Source organism: Protopterus annectens, chromosome 4.part0, assembly GCF_019279795.1.
Source record: "Protopterus annectens isolate FY-2018-M chromosome 4.part0, PAN1.0, whole genome shotgun sequence".
NCBI lineage: Eukaryota > Metazoa > Chordata > Ceratodontiformes > Protopteridae > Protopterus > Protopterus annectens.
In genome coordinates this window covers 609,959,697-609,977,797 of record NC_056733.1, presented here as the reverse complement: position 1 = coordinate 609,977,797, position 18,101 = coordinate 609,959,697, and the positions used below count along the sequence as shown (strand labels likewise).

The following is an 18,101-nucleotide window of genomic DNA, read 5'->3' as shown; positions in this document are numbered from 1 at the left end:
TCTGGTGGTAATGCACATTCTGGGGAGGTCCACCATTCTAGCGGACAGGCTCAGCAGATCTATTCTGATGCCTCACGAGTGGGCTCTGAATCCTTCAGTAACGGAACAAATCTTTCACAAGTGGGGTCAGCCTTGCTGAGATCTTTTAGTCTCTCCTTCCAATGCAAAATGCAGTGAAGTCTTCACTGTGAACCCCCCTCAGTGGGAAGCCCTCAGAGACATGCTTTGATTCATGCTTGGCCTCCTGGTCTTTCTGTATGCTTATCCTCTTCTTCCCTTAATATCAAAATTTCTTCAGAAAGCTTGCAGGCTGGGAAGCCTAGTTATCCTCATTGCCCCATTCTGGCCTTGCCAAGTCTGGTTTCCCTCTCTGAGGTCTCATTTGATGGCTCCACCATGGATGATTGATCCGGTTCTGGATGTTATTTCTCATCCCTCAGGGATTCCCCATCCAGACCTGGACAGTTTAAAGCTCACTGCTAGGCTGCTGCAGTTCTCATGATAGTCAGGACTCTCGGATTATTCTCTCCCATCAAAAGAATTCTAGTGGCAGCTCATAAGTCTTCCACTTGAAAAGTGTACCCCAGCAAATAAAAATGTTTCTCTATATGGGCCACTCCGTATGCATTAGATCCTTTCACAGCTCCAGTTTCTGTTGTATTGGAATTGTTATCTGGAATTTTTCATCGACGTGCCAGTTTTTCTACAGTCAAAGTTCAGCTTGCGGCAATTTCTAATTATCATGTGGGGGATAATCTAGTTTCCTTAGCATCTTCAAAGCTTTGTAAGGCCTTCCTCAAAGGTACCTTTCTTCTTCGACCCTGAGTAAAGGAACCTACGCCACCATGAGATCTTACCCTAGTACTTCAAGCCTTAGTTTCACCTCCTTTTGAACCTGCACCTTCAGTAGATATGCAGTTTCTATCCTGAAAGACTGCCTTTCTAGTTACCATTACTTCCGCCAGGAGAGTTTTGGAACTTCAGGCTCTATCGATCAAAGCCCCTTGTATGCTTTTTCACAAGGACTGGGTGTCTTTGCATACTAATCCATCTTTTCTACCTAAAGTAGCTTCAGAGGCCAACAGTAATCAGATAATTAACCTCCCGGTCTTCTTTCCAAAGTTTCAAAACAAGGATGAATAAAAATTGAATTTAGTAGAGGTGCACAGGCAGTTACGTTTCTACTTGCACAGGTCAAAAACTTTTCGTAAATCTGACCAACTCTTTATTTCTTACTCCAAACCCTTTTTAGGGAAACCTATCTCTAAAGTTACCATTGCCCATTGGATTTCTCAATGCATCATTCAGGCGTATTCAGCCAGGGGGATTTTCCCCGCCAAGTCGGATGAAAGCACATTCCACCAGGTCTATGGCCACTTCAGCAGCCTTCTGGTCCAGAGTTTTATTAGATGATATTTGTTCTGTGACCACTTGGTCCTCATCCCATACCTTCATCTCACATTATAAATTGGACATTGTATCCAGGAACAGGGCATCCTTTGGCTCCACTGTGCTCCGGAATATCCTTCCATGAGGGCCTCCCAGGTGTTTGGTAGCTGGGAACTACTTCCAATAAAGAAGTTATGTACTCACCATAATGTTCCATCTGCATAATTGTTCATTTGCCTTCAGCCATCCCTCCCTCCTTCCCCCGGCCTCGTGTGATCAGTGGTTACTGCCTATGTGTTATGGAGGTGGTCACCGTAAGGTGCCTCTTATCCTTGTGTTGGTTTCTTGTATGGACAAGTCTCTGTTGGGTCGGGTGATGGTACTGGATTAGGCAGCCTACTCTGCCTGAAGGGAGGAAGGAGACAGGGGCATTATGGGTAAGGAGAGGAGCTATGAGCTTGGATCAAATGCTGGATAAGCGACAGAGTCGGACCCGATCTGGATCCAGGAACACACAGGTTGCAGACAAATGAACAACTGCTCAGATGGAACATTATGGTGAGTAAAGAACGTCTTTTTTGAAGATTAACATATTGTTCATGTCCAGGGTGGCCTCTCACTAGTGTCTTTTAACCTGTCCAGTCATCTTCCAATTTTCTATCAAAATGAAGGGAACATCTATTCTTTATTCACTGCTGGCTCTCCCTTTGTGGTGGAGGGAGGTAGCTGTGGCTAACCACATGGGTGACAACTAGCAGGAGAACTAGGTGTTGCCTACTGGAGTTCTAGCCTCCCAAACAAGAGCTGTCAGTAGTGTAACCGTACCATTTCACAAAGAGGAATTCGGCATGTTGAGGCATTCCAGAGCTTTGAGGAGATTCTGAAAGGGGTGCTGCTGAGAGAGAGGGGAGGAAACCCCCAAGACCATCAAGCTGGATGTTCACTACCACCTTATTATTGCCAGGAATGATTGGGGGGGGGGGGGTAATTGGTATTCTCAGGAAGGAAGGAGTAAGCCATGTGTCTTTCTTGTAGCCCAGGAGTGCCTAGCTGCCATTCCCCACCCCCTGAATGTATTGGACAGTTGGGCAGAGGTGGAAGAACTACTGGGCAGGGTCTTGGGTCAGTGAAAAAATAAGGGGAGCACCTGCACATGATAGATGTGCATAGACTGTATATGTACTACACAAGGAGAGCCCATGTTTTCAGGAAAACTGTTCAAATGTTTGTCTCCTTCACGAAAGGTTGAGAAGGTCTTCATGCAACAAACCAGCCTTTGTTGAAGTGGAAGACCATAGTAAACTTTTACAAGACATTAAAATCCAATTCCATTGTAGTAGCAGACACCTCAGCAACTTACTTTGAAATATATATGTAAATTACATATTTAAAACTCTCATACAGACTTTTCTCCAATTCCTCTCCAATTGCAAGGTTAATTGCCCAGTTGGGACATGCCACGCCATAGTTTCATAACGCTGTTTTCTTGTTTTGTTTGCTTGTGTGTTATATTAATATATGTAGGCTTGAATTCTGCTGTGTTGCCTTCAAATTCTTGGCTTCTAATAAGAGAGCAAGATAGTTCTTAAGTGTTTCATTTGTTTGTGTGTCTGCGTGTCTGTGACTTGCATGTTGTTTCTCTGTTTCAAGAAATGATAGTGAAGGATCTGGGATTCGGGGGAGCTTACCCTCCCTACTGAACTGTGTTTGTGGGCAGTTTGTCTGCCCAAAACTGCTTCCCTTTTAAGTATTGTGATTTGATTATTTTTGTAATCTTTCCCACCACATATGCCCACTTGCTGCATTACCTTTACCCATGAGGTCTGTTTGTTCTATTCGTGGCAAGAGCTGGGCATCTCCAGGCTAGACAAAAGTCCTGTGACTCGTTCATTCTTGCCCAAGATGTCTCATCATCCCATTCATTCCCCAAGAAAGAGTCATGTGGTTGGGAGTGGGCCAGCTTCCAGGAAAGCCCAGCCCCTAGTGGAACACAGATGGAGAGCCTCTACACCCCTGGAAGGGCATTATTTACACAGTAACACTCACCCCGGGGGACATTATTGCACTTAGAAGGGGCTGTCTGTAAAATTGTTGCTTTACTTTTTTTTTATTATTGTATTTATATGTATTTATTTATATATATATATATATATATATATATATATATATATATATATATATATATTTTTTTTTTTTTTATGTAAAGTAGTTCAGACGCCTAATGTTTCAGACTTGTAGTATATGTACATGGTGTTGGAGAAAGCATTTTACATCCAAACTGTAACATTTAAAAAAAAAATATCCAGATATTTACTTCATTTTTTGGTCCTTTACTCCTAAAATGTGCACTTTGTTGCCAGCCCTTGGGGATTGCAGTCACTAAGTAATTGCATACATTTGAGTTTCAGACTTCATTTCCTCCAGAAAATTCATTCTAACACACATCCTGCTATTTAAGCAACTTTTTAAATTTATAAGAGCAATATTTAAAATCTGTTCCTATTTTTCCTTATATTAGGCTTTATCCAGATTTATTGACCTAAGAGGTTGTGAGGTATGCAAACCTTTTTACTGCTGCTGCCAGTGGTCAATTGATCTCACACTGTCTCTCTCTCTCACAGTTGTGCTCCAGAAAATGCATGTTGTAACAGCAATATTTAAAATATGTTCCTATTTTGAGCCTTTGTCCCCCATTTACTTAAGGCTTTATCCAGCTATCTTGAGCTAAAAGGTCGAGAGGTATGCAAACCTCTTAAGTGCTGCTGCTGCTAGTGCTCGCTCGATCACTCTCACTCTCCCACGCACTGACACACACTTCTGCTTTTATGCAAGCAAGCATGCACACATACACTTACAGACACAGATAGCAAGATACACACACACACTTTTTTTCTGTTTCATTTATTTCTTACATTTGCAAAACAGAAAAATGCTGCTTAGTGAGTGTAAAATAGCTCATTCAATCTCACTCTCATGCACACACACACTCTCACACACAAACATAAACACACATTTATGTACTTATTTTTATAATTTTTTTCTTTTTTGTATTTTACCCTCGTGAAGGGCCGATCTTGTCTCCTGAACCTTAGGGTAAGGCAGTCCACACAGCCTATCTGGATCTCACCAAGGCGTTTGACACCATCCCCCACTCTGGAATTGTAGATAAACTTACTAAGCTGGGCATTAATCCCTACATCACTCGATGGGTTGCCAACTGTCTTACTGACAGAACCCACACTGTAAAAGTAGCTGACTCCAAATCCAGCTCCAGACAGGTGACAAGTGGAGTACCTCAGGGTTCACTCCTGGGACCTCGCTTGTTTGGCATCTACTTCTCTGAAGTGCAGGCCAACACTAAGGGGCTCTGGCTAACAAAGTTCACAGATGACTGCAAACTGGGAGCCATTATTGAATCCCCAAATGATGTGAATACTCTACAAAAGGGCCTTACAGAAACAGATGCTTGGTGCCAAAGCCATGGGCTCAAGCTCAATGCCAAGAAATGTATAGTTATCCCCATTGGGAAAAAACATGTACCCGTGCATCATCACGTAGGTGGCAGTACATTAAACACCGAACATGTGATAAGAGACACTTAGGTGGACAGTGGTCTCACCTTCAATAACCACATCGCCATAACAGTCAGGAAATTCTTCTATGTGTCACACCTCATCACTAAGGGCATTTCATCCAGAAAAAAGGAGGTCATTGTCACACTGTACTCATCCCTCATTAGACTAATTATAGAATACAATGCCCCATTTGGTATGTACCTCTCAAGACATCTGCAACAACTGGAAAGGCCGCAGAAATGCCCTATGCTGACCGCCTTAAAAAACTCCAGCTATACTCTGTCGCATATCGTCTACTCGGAGGCGATCTCTGCTTAACATACAATGTTATGTCAAACCCAGAGCTGTTTGACATGCTACACTTAAAGAAATCCCAATCCTTCAGAGCCACACGCTCCAGGGATCTAAATCTTGTCATCACAATAAACAAAACATGCTGGAGGGATAGGTTCCTGACCCAGAGACTCCCCAGACTCTGGAATAGACTGCCCGTACATGTCAAGCAAAGCGCCTCTTTGGCCCTCTTCAAAAGGAACCTTGATGATTGGATGGGAGAAAGGAAATTCATCACGGGGATCACATCAGTCGCCCTGCTAGACAGGGGTCCAAGGAAGTAAATAGTGTGGGAAGAAATAGCCAGGGAATTGTTATGGCTAGGCTTGTATAGGCCCTAGAGCTGATAGCCTAGTACCAGCCTATGAACTAAAAAGCAAAAGCGCTGCTGTAAAATGGCAGATGTTAGGCTATGTTTAGTCTGAGCTCCACATTGGCTTAATATGATGCTGTGTTACGATATGCTCGTTTTTCAGCGGGCATTATCTGTAAAGTAACACCCTGCTGGAGAACATTCATTCTCCAGTCAGGGTGCCGATCTACAAGTCGTCCATTTTAAGTTTAAGTAACTGAGGTTATAAACCTCTTTTTTTTAAACACCTTATTAAATTATCACTTAAAACACTGGTAAGCATACATTAAAATAAATAAACCACATAAACATTTTTTCCTTTTAAATGCATTATACATCATGTAGCTTTTATTTATTTATAGCTATCAACAGCCCAACATTACGTACTTTGCTCAATTCCTGCCTGCCCTTAATCCTCACTCTTCTTTATCCTGAATATTATTCTACATTTATTGTTCCCAAATATTCCATTTTTTTCCTTCCATTTTGTTAAGATCCCTCTGACTGAATATTATAAAATAGATAAAAGAACTCTAGTTCATGTACAGTTGGTTTATACTTTGACTTCTATTTGTGCAGCCAACGGAGGCTTTAACCATCTTTAATAATTAAACGTTACTACACGTTCATTCTGGATTGTATTTTCTCCTTTGTTGTCCTTGTAAGATTGCATGCATCCGTATTTCTGTAATTCATTGGCCTAAGTTTTGGTGAAAAAGATTTTTCTGCACGAGTCCAGTAATCCATTTAACAGTCAAGTAGAATAGTTTTGAAATGTTAAGTTTACTGCTATACCCATAAGGATAGGTATTGTTAGAGTGTTATGCCTTTAATTTTGGTCATGGCTGAAGCATCATTTGAATCAGTCTACTTAGCTTGTCAAGTTATAAGCAAAAAAAAAAGATTTACAAGTAAAATGTTATGACCTGATGTTTTTGGTGTCTCTCTTCTAGAGTTGTCAGAAGTACTTTGGCAAATGGTGATGCAAGTGGGCCTTCATGTCGATACTAAAGTTGGTGTATTGTTATTGGTGCCAGTCTTTGGCTTATTTGCCATATTAACTATATTTATTCTTCTGGTCATGGAAGGGCTCTCTGCTTTTCTTCATGCCCTACGACTACACTGGTAAGGAGCATAAAGTCATCTTCCAACTCATCTTGAGATGTATTTTTGTATTCTGAAACTTTATAGAGGAAATGTTAAGGGGATTGTGATGACTGTGTATGAGTGAATTTTTCTAGACCAGAGAAGTAGAACTACTAGTATAACACCAGTGACATGGGTTGAGGAAGTACTTGGGTTTACAGGAAGCAAGTGTGTGAGTGAATTATGTTGATTTGAAATGATCCATGTAGCTATTCAAGCAAAAGCATCAAATGATGCTTTTGTAGTAACAGTGCGCCAGTGTGGCTTGTTGCTGCATGTTGTAATCCATCCACACCCAACACTCTGTACTCTTTTTGTCTCACAAAAAGATGATCCTGTGTGCTGCTAATACGTGGTCAGAACATTGGCGGACTTGAATAGGAAATAAACTTTGGTGCTTCTATGAAACATTGGGAGCATGGTCTGAATGAAGTGTGAAGAATGAGAAATGTGAAGGATATGTTTGCTTTTCCATCTTATTAGTTCTGAGTTTAGATGTAAATTGTTTTTAGTAATATGGTTGCATTTTCAAATTCAAGCCTACTTTTCCGCTCTGTGTCTGCAGGTTGTGAAGTCTGGTCAGGTGTGAAAAGACTGAAAAGGAGGGAACAGAGGCAGCAGGTTGTAGGAACAGAGTACTTTATGGAAAGATCTAAAAATGAAAAACACTGGAAGCACAGAGAGGAGAGCACACCAAAAGTATATTATCTGATGTTAATCATTTTTCCATTCATCACTGATGGGTTCGGATCTGCTCAGAACTCAGCCTAATACCAAGCTCACGCCAACCAAAAACTCTTGAGCTAAGCTTCTCCCCACAATGCCCTTCTCCCTGTTACCTCAGATCTCATTTGCCACATAGCTGTAAAGCCACGTTTCAGCCGAGCTCTTACCTAAGTGGAAGTTTTTTGATATTTTGTGGAAAATTTTGTCTTTTTTCTTCTCGATTGTGATTTATATTCATAACTTTCTTTATGTACAGTTAGATTTAGACTTTTCACCTCTACTTCTACCCGATCTGGTAATCTTTTAACTACCATTGGTGGTACGGCCTTCTCTCTTTACCCTTGTGGTATTACTTGAATACCATCGCTGGTATTTCTTCTCTCTTTCCCTTTTCTGTCTAGTTGTGTGTTTTTGACTCTCTTATAGATAATGTGTGTATTTAGATAGGTATAGACATAGAGAAAGTAGAATTTACATTTTTCTCTGAAACCTTGATTGTTGTGTTTAGTTTTTCATGATGTCTGATAAGGGTACATTGGGTTTCAAACATTGTACTTCATGTAACAGTAAACTTCTGAATAGTGACTCTCACGATGATTGTGTTTATTGCTTGGGGGTGCCCTATCTTTCGGTGCAATCTCCCTGTGTGATTTGTCAAAGTTTGTCAGCGCACTCTGAACGAGCGCAAGAATAAGTTAATACTGAACAGCCTACTTAAGATGCCCTTTTCAGAGGCCCTTTCTGCGACGGAGGTCTCAACCCCTCCTATTAAGGGTAAGAAAAGGCCCCATTTGTTTCCCTCTTCACCCTGTGGTGACCAGGGGAAGTCTGTGAAACCTAAAGCACAAAAGCTATCTTCGGAGCATAAGTGTGCCTCGTCGCCACCAACCTCATCTTAGGTTCATAGGTGTGTACTAGGCTAATGGCCCTGGGGCCTTTACAAGCCTAGCCATAGGATTACCCTGGCATAGTGCCACCCGACCTTAGTTCCCAGTGCCTCTGTCGAGTAGAGCCACTGGTGTTATCTCCGGGGTGAATTTTCTGTTTCCCATCCACTCATCAAGATTTCTCTTGAAGAGAGTCAGCGAGGTGCTCTGCTTGACATGTATGGGAAGTCTCTTCCATAGCATGTGCAGTCTCTGGGTTATGAACCTGTCCCTCCAGCATGTTCTGTTAATTGTAGTAATGAGGTTGAGGTCTCTGGAGTGTGGTGTGGAGGGATTGGGATTCCTTTAGCTGTAGCTTTTCTAACAGAGCTGGGTCAGACATGGCTTTGTAAGTCAAGCAGAGATTGCCTCTAAGTAGGTGATATGAGACAGAGTAGTTGGAGTTTTTTGAGTGTGTCCGTATAGGACAAGTGTTTAAGACCTAGGATCCTCTTTGAGGTACTCTTGCGGCCTCTCCAGTTGTTGCAGGTGTCTAGTGAGGTACATGTCAAATGGAGCATTGTACTCGATGATTGGCCTAATGAAGGAAGAGTAGAGGGGAGACCATGACCTCTTTCTTCCTGGATGCAAAACCCTTAGTAATGAGATGTGCCACATAGAAGGACTTTCTGACCACAGCGGCAATGTGGTGATCAAGAGAAGTTGCTAACAACCTGTGTTCCCAGATCTCTTATAATGTCTTCTGTGTTCAGTGGACTGCCATCAGTGTGGTAATTCATGGGAACTGGGTTTTTCCCAAAGGGAATGATGACACATTTTTTGGCATTGAGCTTAAGGCCATGGTTCTGACACCAATCGGTGGTCACAGTGAGGCCAATTCTGTATTGTCATCATCACTTGGGGGAGTTAATAATAGCTCCCAACTTGCAGTCGTCTGCAAACGTTGTCAGCCAGAGTCACTTCGTGTTGGCCTGGACTTTAGAGAAGTAGATACCAAACAGGAGAGGACCCAGGACCGAACCCTGTGGGAATCCTGACTTGGAGTCAGCTACTTTCACACTGTGGGTTCTATCTGTGAGCCACTTTGCAACCCACCTAGTGTATAGGGGTTGATGCCAAGCTCAGAGAGTTTTTCTATGATTCCTGAGTGGGGAATGGTATCAAAAGCCTTGGCCAGATCAAGGTAGGCTGTATGAACCACCTTGCCTTCATCCACAGCTTTGGTGACTGACTTAAAGAAGTCGACCAAGTTGAGCAGGCATGAACTACCCTTCACAAAACTAAACTGTGTGGGATCCAGAGTTTGGAGATTCCCTATATCCTTGTTTATTAGGTCCATGATGATGCGTTTCATAGCTTTGCATAACAGACTCGTCAGGCTAATGGGGCAATAGTTCCCAGGGTCTGTAGTCGTTCCCTCTTTGTGGAGAGGGATAACTGTAGTAGTGCACCATTCGGCAGGGACAAAGCCTGAGGTGAGGCTATGATTGAACAGAGCACACAGGTGAGGTGCCAGTTCACTCTGTAGTTCATGTAGAATACAACCAGGGATATTGTCAGGTCCCATAGAAGCTGCTTTCTTGGCCTTGGACAGTGCTGTTTTAACCTGTGCAGCAGTAATACTGGTTGCCTGTAAATCTACTGGTATTATGACTGGTCCTTGGGGGGGGTAAAGTTGGCACTGAATCTATCTGCCAGTTTACTGGCAATATCTGTTGGCTCAGTATAGGAGGTAACATTGTGCAGTAGCTTAGAGCAAATCTGGGTATTGCCATGGAGATTCTTTATATAATTATAGAAGACCTTGTGGTTGTCTTTACTATCTGCTGCAATTCTGTTTTCATACCTAGCTTTAGAGGATTTGATGAGGGTATCTTTTTGTTGAGGCAGATAAGGGAGTTTTTCCAGTCTTGGGACTTCACCTTATTCCGCATCAGTTTCCTCCTTCTGTTGTAGAGTTTGGTTATGACAAGGAACCACAAGATTGGCTTCCTTTTTTTGGAGAAGAGTGTCTTGGTTCTATTGGGTATGCCGAGATCCATGCATTTATGTACGTGTTCGTATAGTGCATTGGTGTATGATTCTGCAATCATACATCTATTCTCCATTTGCATGGGTGCCGTGAAGTTAGCCACCTCTGTTTTTAGGATCCCAAAGTTAGCTTTGGAGAAGTTTTTCATGGTGGTTACCTTTGCTGGGGGTGGGGTGGGAGGGATGTGGATTTCCAAGGTGATTAATTTGTGGTCAGATCTAACCAGGGAGGAGCTGACTATTGGTGTAGAGCAACTGTCGCCCATGTTAGTAATGATGAGGTCAAGAATGTTTCTACCTCTAGTGGGGGTAAGAACAAGCTGGTCTGCTCCAGTTACTACGACTGTTACTATATCGGCGCCATCTTTGGCTCCAATACTGTCTCTGGCACTGACTATAGACCTCACCTCGCCTACTACGACTTTGGCACCAGGTTCCACTTCAACACACTGCATGCCTTTGATACCTATCTCTCCAATGATGATTGAACCTTCCGTATCTGCTCTGAGTGCCCCTTCGGCACCAAGCTCTTTTACAGCCCCGACAACAATGGATTTGACCCCACTGCTTCCTGTCTCCAAACTTGAGACATCGGTGTCCGTAGATTCCACACCACGGACACGATACTCTCCATCCATAGACCCGTTTTAAGGCCAAGTGTATAGCCCGTTCCTAGCTCGACCTGACTCCCCATCGGGAGTATCCACTAGATCAACCAGGAGCCTTTCAGAACTTGATGTGGTGCATCTTGTGGATCAGCTGATGACACCCAGGGGGATACCCAGTCCTTCCAGGACGCATCCTTCTAGAGCACTTGGGTTGGCTTTTTCATGGACTCCATCCTATTATCCTCCTTTGACCATCCCGGTTCCAAAGCCTTCTGCTTCGTCTTTTTCAGAACTCCCCCATCTCTGTGCTTGTAGTCAACCTCACTGAGGCTCTCGGACTGTTCTTTTGGTCCTTTATTCCTGATGAACCAGTCTTTTCTCAACCCCGTGATTCGGCTGCAGGCTCTTCGGTTCATGGCACAGTTTTGAGTGTTTCTTCAGTTCCGTCCTCTGTGCCGGGACCTTTGTCTGCACTGATTCTGCTTGGGGCTTTATCCTCAGGAGCGGGTTCGACTGAGCAGGGTGTGACCCCTGGTTCAGAGGTTGTCCTTCTCAGTTCCAGGCTCCCGTCCCTCTTCGGGCAGGCCTGCTTTCTGTGCTGTGGAGAGGGTAGTTGCTTCTGGAAGCATTCCACCAACGTCGGACCCCCAGATTTCTCCCCCTGAGCTACAGCTGCCCAGGCCACCTCCCCGGGACTCCAGGAAGGGAAGCTACAGGAACCGCCGGTACAGAGTACCCACTCCTGAATCCTCCTCAGCAGCCCACATTGAAGATCCTCCATGGAAGAGGTTGTGCAAGAGGACTCATGTAGTCTCACCTGAGGAGTAAGGACATGAATTTCAATGACTGAAGGGTCCCCACAGTCATCCCCTGATGTCTCCTTTGGAGACATCCTTGAAATGCTGAAACAGAGGGGTGACTGGAAGCCCAATAACCCTTTTTCTGAGGAGTCCATGTTTCTGCAGGCTTTCCGTGCCCGGCCATCTACCTCTTGGGTGACCCCGCCTGCAGACGAGCTAGTTCAGCTCATGGTGCAGCTCGCCTGGAAGAACCCTGGCACATTGGCACATTTTATGAGGCTCCAAAGAGATTTGATCTCCGAACTAGGTAAGGGATAAAAAGTTGCCTCGCAGCCCTGGAATCGATCTCCAAACTGTCCATGAGGTTGCTTTCACACGCATCCAAAGGGGGGTGGCTAGAGCAGTGGGTTCAGGCATAGTTATGAGACGTCATGGCTGGATGCGCATTTGTGACCTTGTGGATCCCTTCAAGTCTTCCTTTCTGAATGCTCCCATCCCACTGAGGCATGTTCCCTGTTTGGCTCCAAGGTGAAGGACACTCTGGCCAGGTGTGAGCAGGACGGTGAGACCCTGTCTGCCATAGGTCTACATTTTTCCAACCCTCAATGCTCCTTTCCCAGGAACCAGAGGAGTGGGGAAGATGTGGCACAAAAAATCTCAGGGTCCTTTCCGTGCCACACGTGGTGATACCCCCAGGGGCAGAGGAGGGTAACAAATTTTGGAAAATGCCCATATCGAGGCAGAGGGGGTCCACTTAACAAAAGCCCCACAGACTCCTTCTCTAGGAAGCCTTACCAGCACTCCTGAAGAGCGGCTGATTGCTTTCCTCTGGAAGCAGTCGGGGGTCGTTTCTCCCTGCACCAAGCTGCCTGGCACTCTATTACCACTGATCCTTGGGTGCAGAATATCATTACCAGAGGTTACACCATTCCCCTCATCACTTATCCAAAACTTCCAACAAAACTTCCCAACATTCTACCCAGTCAGTGGGAAGAAGCAGCTTCAGAAATAAAAAAGCTGTATCAAAAGGAATCATCCAGTTAGTCCCACCAGACCAGTGCGGATCCAGATTTTACTCAAGATTCTTTTTGGTGCCAAAAAAGTCAGGGGACTGGAGACCCATTATAGATCTCAGCAGTTTGAACAAGTCTGTTGCCCAAACCAAATTCTGGATGGTCAAGTCTGTTGCCCAAACCAAATTCTGGATGGTCACAGTTATGTCCATTCTCCCTCTTCTAAGGGAGGGTGATTGGATGTACTCGATAGATCTCTGTGCTGCTTATTATCACATCAAAATGGGCAAATGCTCCAGGAGTCTACTTCACTTCTGGCTAGGAGCCAGTCATTACCAGTTTCGTGCCCCTGCCCTTTGGTCTGTCTACAGCCCGCAGAGTGTTCGCAAAGTGCATGGCAGTGGTTACATCTCACTTGAGACTGCAAGGATTCCAGGTGTTTCCATATTTGGACGATTGGCTCCTTACCAAGCATCTTCTGGTAACATCCCTGCAATACACCCTTTCTCTGACAGAAAATTTGGGGATAACTGTGAACTGGGAGAAATCTAGTCTTACTCCGGTCCAGCAGATAGAATTTATTGGAGCAGTCTTTGACACCTGATCCTGCCTGGTGTCGCTCACAAACTCTAGAGACTGAGGCTTCAGCTCCGGGTGATACTCTGTTGAAACAAAGTCTCAGCGAGAGAGGTTCTTCAGGTCCTGGGATCCATGGCAGCTTTCATACCAATAGTGCCTCTTGTGAAACTGCACATGCGAATTCTCCAATGGCTTCTTTTCTGTGTTTCCCGAACCATCATCCTCTGTGTTCAGATTCAGATAACCAACTCTTGCAAGCAAAACCTTCTTTGATGGATGAGGCCAGACACAGAACTCTGGAGCCGCCCATTCCAGTCCTCTCAGCCCAAGGCCATTGTGACCACGGATGCTTCCCTGATAGGGTGGGGGGAGGGCATTTCCAGGGAAAGATGGTCCAAGGTGCAAGGAGGCCAACCTGCATATCAGCATTCTAGAACTGAGAATGGTGCTGTTAGTGTTGCATGCATTCCAACTGGTTCTTCCTTCTGGAACAATTGCAATTCATTCAGACAAATATGTAAGTAATCTGGTATATCAGCAAGCAAGGAGGAACCAAGTCCTACCCCCTGTTTCGAGAGGCTATGAGAATTTGGCAGTGGGTGATAGCTTCCAACCGCTTTCTGATAGCAGTGCACATCCCGTGGACCTCCAACGTGATTGCAGACAAGTTGAGCAGATGTATTTTCTTACCCCACGAGTGGTCTCTCAATCCCGAAGTAGCGGCAGAAATTTTCAGCCGTTGGGACCGGCCTTGCTGCGACCTCTTCACCTCCCCATCAAACAACAAATGCAGCAGCTATTTTGCTGTATTCCCCCCGAAGGGGGGAGTCCCTGAGGGACGCTCCGGTTCACAATTGGCCAACAGGACTACTTTATGCCTATCCTCCCCATTCCTCTGATTCCACAATTCATAAAGAAAGTTATTTGGTTGAAATGCAAAGTGATCCTCATAGCCCCCTTTTGGGTTTGACAAGTTTGGTTCACTTTCCTTTGGTCTCATCTGTTATATCCACCCTGGATTCTGGACCCTCTTCCAGACCTGGTTTCTCACCCTCAAGGGTTGAGTCACCCGAATCTGTCCAGTCTCAAGCTGACAGCTTGGTTTCTCCACTTCCATTAGTTGCCAGGCAGGATGATCTCACCTCACCTGCTAGTGACAATATTCTGGCCTCTCATAAACCATTCACCAGAAGACTGTATCAGGACAAATGGAAAAGGTTCTCTTATTTGGTCAAAGGAAAAGATGCTAGATCTATATTAGGCTCCAGTCACAATGGTTTTACAATATCTAAGTTTTTCGGAGATGGAGCCGCAGCCTCTATTATACGAGTACATCTGACAGTGATTTCAAATTATCATAATGGGCTGGATGGTACTCCTTTCATATCACTGCACTTGTGTAGAACTTTTCTCAAAGGTGTTTCTCACATTAGACCCCCAATCAGACAGCCTATAGAGCCATGGAACCTCACATTAGTTCTACAGTCTTTGACTCAACCCCCCCCCCTTTGAACCCGCAGCGACCTCAAATTCTTGCCATAGAAGTCTGTCTTCTTGGCAGCCATCTCATCAGCCAGACGAATTTCAGAGCTTCAGGCATTGGACGAACCCATCCTTTCTCCCTAAAGTTGTTTCTGACTTTTCCATTATTCAGTCAATTGACCTACCAGTATTTTTCTCAAATTTTTCTAATAAAGGAGAATACTGCCTACATTCCTTGGATGTACACAGGCAATTGAGATTTTATTTAGACAGAACCAAAGCAATACATAAGACTGACCAATTTTTCATTTCCTTTTCTGGGCCTAGAATGGGAAATTCTGTCACCAAGGTCACTTTATCAAAATGGCTAAGGGACTGCATACGTTTCACTTATTCACTTGCAAAAGAACCTATGCCACAGAATATTAAAGCCCATTCCACTAGATCTAGGGCAACATCTGTAGCCTTCCATTCCAGGGCTTCTATGGGTGATATTTGCACAGCAGCCACTTGGGCTAAACCCCATACTTTTATCAATCATTACAGTCATTACAAATTGGATGTGGTCTCCAGAGGGAGAGCTGCCTTCGGCTCAGTGGTACTCAGGAATGTTCTCCCATCAGTGATGAATGGAAAGAAGATTAACCTCAGATAAAGAAGTTATGTCTTAACATAACGTTCCATCTGTGTTGTTTATCTTCTTTCATTCCTCACTTCCCACCCTCCTTCCCCCACCAAAGGCTCCTAGGGGATACTTTGGGTTCAAGTGGTATCTTAGGGCATTTGCACAGAAATGGCCTCTGCTTTACTTGTATAACATGCACAAACTCAATCTGAGGTAGCTCGAGAGTTTTTGGCTGGCACGAGCTTGGTATTAGGCCAACTCTGTTCCAAGGGCTCGGAAATGAACCCATCAGTGATGATTGAAAGAAGATCAACACAGATGGAACGTTATGTTAAGACATAACTTCTTTTTAGTGCATTAATCCTTTGATGTTAAGTTGTCAATCTCGCCTTCATTCTTGCTGGATGGGTTCAGAGCCGATACTCGGCTCTGACTCGGCCACTTACTAAAGCTTGAGAGCTAATTTTACCGGCTCGAGGCAACCCTATATCCCATGATGCTAGGCGATAACTACCCAGATTTCGTTTGCCGCTTTCGCTTGCGAGGTGCGTTTTTTCCGGCTCTTGGTAAGTTTTCAAATTTCAGACTTTTAGTCACCCTTTTTTGTCTTAGTTCCACTCCTTTTATTGTTTTAACTTGTAACGGTTAATTTTAAACCCTATTCCCCGTTAGTACCTTGTATTACCCTTATCCCAGTTATATATCCCTTCCCCTAGGTTAGGCCTTAAGCCTGCCCCTTTCCTAATTCTTGTCAGGGATTCTGTGGAGTGTTTGGGTGGGTTAGTATCCCTGTTTTTTTTTTTTATTATTTATATTTGGATTGGGTGTTTGTGTGTGTTTTTTACTCTTGTGATCCCTCGACACTGTTATGTCGAAGGACACAAAGGTCTCAGGCTTCAGGAAGTGTGACTCGTGCTGTCAGAAAATGTCTCTGACAGACTGTCACACTTCTTGTGTTTACTGCCTGGGACCCCTGCACCTGCAGGACTCTTGTTCTGTGTGCCACGCATTCAGCCCAAGAGTCCTGCAGGAGCGCAGGAACAAATTAATACTGAGGGGCTTGTTAAAGCCCTAGAGCTCCCCGACTAAGTCTGCGCCGGGGAAGCCCTCAAAGCCAGCAAAGCCGTCGGCTCCAAGTTCCAAGCCGTCAGCTGCTGGCTCACCTTCTGTGACAAGATTGGCTCTGGCCGGAGCCAATCCTTCTGTGTCACAGCTTCCAGTATCTGCTCCACTCGGCGCCGATACCACTGAATCTTTGCACTCACGGTCGGCTCCGGCTGGAGCAGACGTATCCTTGGCTCCTTCGGCTCCACCCACCTCCAGAAAGAGGCCAAGATCCCCATCGTTGGAGTCTATCCATTCGGCTCCGAGATCACCCCTGCTCTCGGAGCGGAGCCATCGGAGCCGATCTTCTCGGTCGTCCAGGCTTTCTGACCATGACCTTGAGAGAGTGGTGAGTAGGCTATTAAAGTCTCAGGCATTGGCCCAAATGCTCCATAGCCCGTCTCATCAGATGGTAGCTATTACACATCCACCTATTATTCCTCCTTCGACTCTCCTCCAGAGTTTGGAGCCAGAGCTCCTCGGAGCCGTGACTGTTGTGGCATCGGAGCCGAAACCTCCCCCTTCGGCTCCATCGTCCTCTGCTCCGATCTCCTCCTTGATGCCTTCATTGGAGGGATCCGGGCTTCTGGTCTCTCTCGCCGGCTCCGAGGGGGGCGAGTGGCATTGGACCCTTGTCTGACCCCGTTCTCCCTCTCGGAGTGTCGGCGCTGGTGAGCTCGGCCCCATCGGCCTTGGAGCCATCCCTGTTGGTGCGGCCTGGGGTTCCTACCTCTTCGGAGAGGGAGCCCTCTGGCCTCTCTGATGGGAGAGCCTTCAAGGTGATGAGAAGTGTACTAGCCCCAGGGCATAGTCAACGGTCAGTTCCATCAGCTCCTCCCACTACAGTGCCTGCTGACGTCTCTTCCCACTCTCTTGCTCCCAGGCCCAGAGATCAAACGCCTCAGGTTTCCCCACTGGGAATATCTTCCTCTTCCAAGGCTTCTCCTGACCCGTCAGGTGAGCCTCCGCATAAGAGGACATGTAAGAGAAAACATCTGGACTCCCCCAAGTCACAGGCACTCCAGAAGGTTTCTCCGCTTTTGGCTGGGGGCCAGTCACTACCAATTCAGAGCCCTGCCCTTTGGTCTCACTATAGCCCCCAGAGTGTTCACCAAATGTATGGCAGCGGTTACGGCTCACCTGAGACGTCAAGGATTCCAGGTGTTTCCATATCTAGACGACTGGCTCCTCATTGCCACCACCAGGCATCAACTTCTCCAAGCCAGAGATTACACCATTCACATTTGCAGAGGGCTAGGAATCTCTATAAATTTTGAAAAATCTGCCTTGTCAAGCTATTACCTTTATAGGCGCCAATTTGGACACCGTACAACTTTCAGCAAAGTTAACAGATCAAAGGGTCTTAGATATTCAAAACCACATCCATGTTCTTCTTCAGAGTGACAAAATTCAGGCCAGGTATGTCCTGAAAGTATTGGGTCTTATGGCAG

General features: G+C 45.1%; 1 protein-coding gene across 1 annotated transcript in view; it reads left to right on the top strand.

Annotated features, from left to right (window-relative positions):
- The window catches only part of ATP6V0A2 (ATPase H+ transporting V0 subunit a2), an 834,711-nt gene that overhangs the window by 805,547 nt on the left and 11,063 nt on the right, over window positions 1–18,101 (top strand). The window contains exon 19 of the mRNA XM_044068544.1: window positions 6,603–6,774. Coding sequence (XP_043924479.1) covers window positions 6,603–6,774 — 172 coding nt within the window. The remainder of the gene's footprint in view (window positions 1–6,602; window positions 6,775–18,101) is intronic.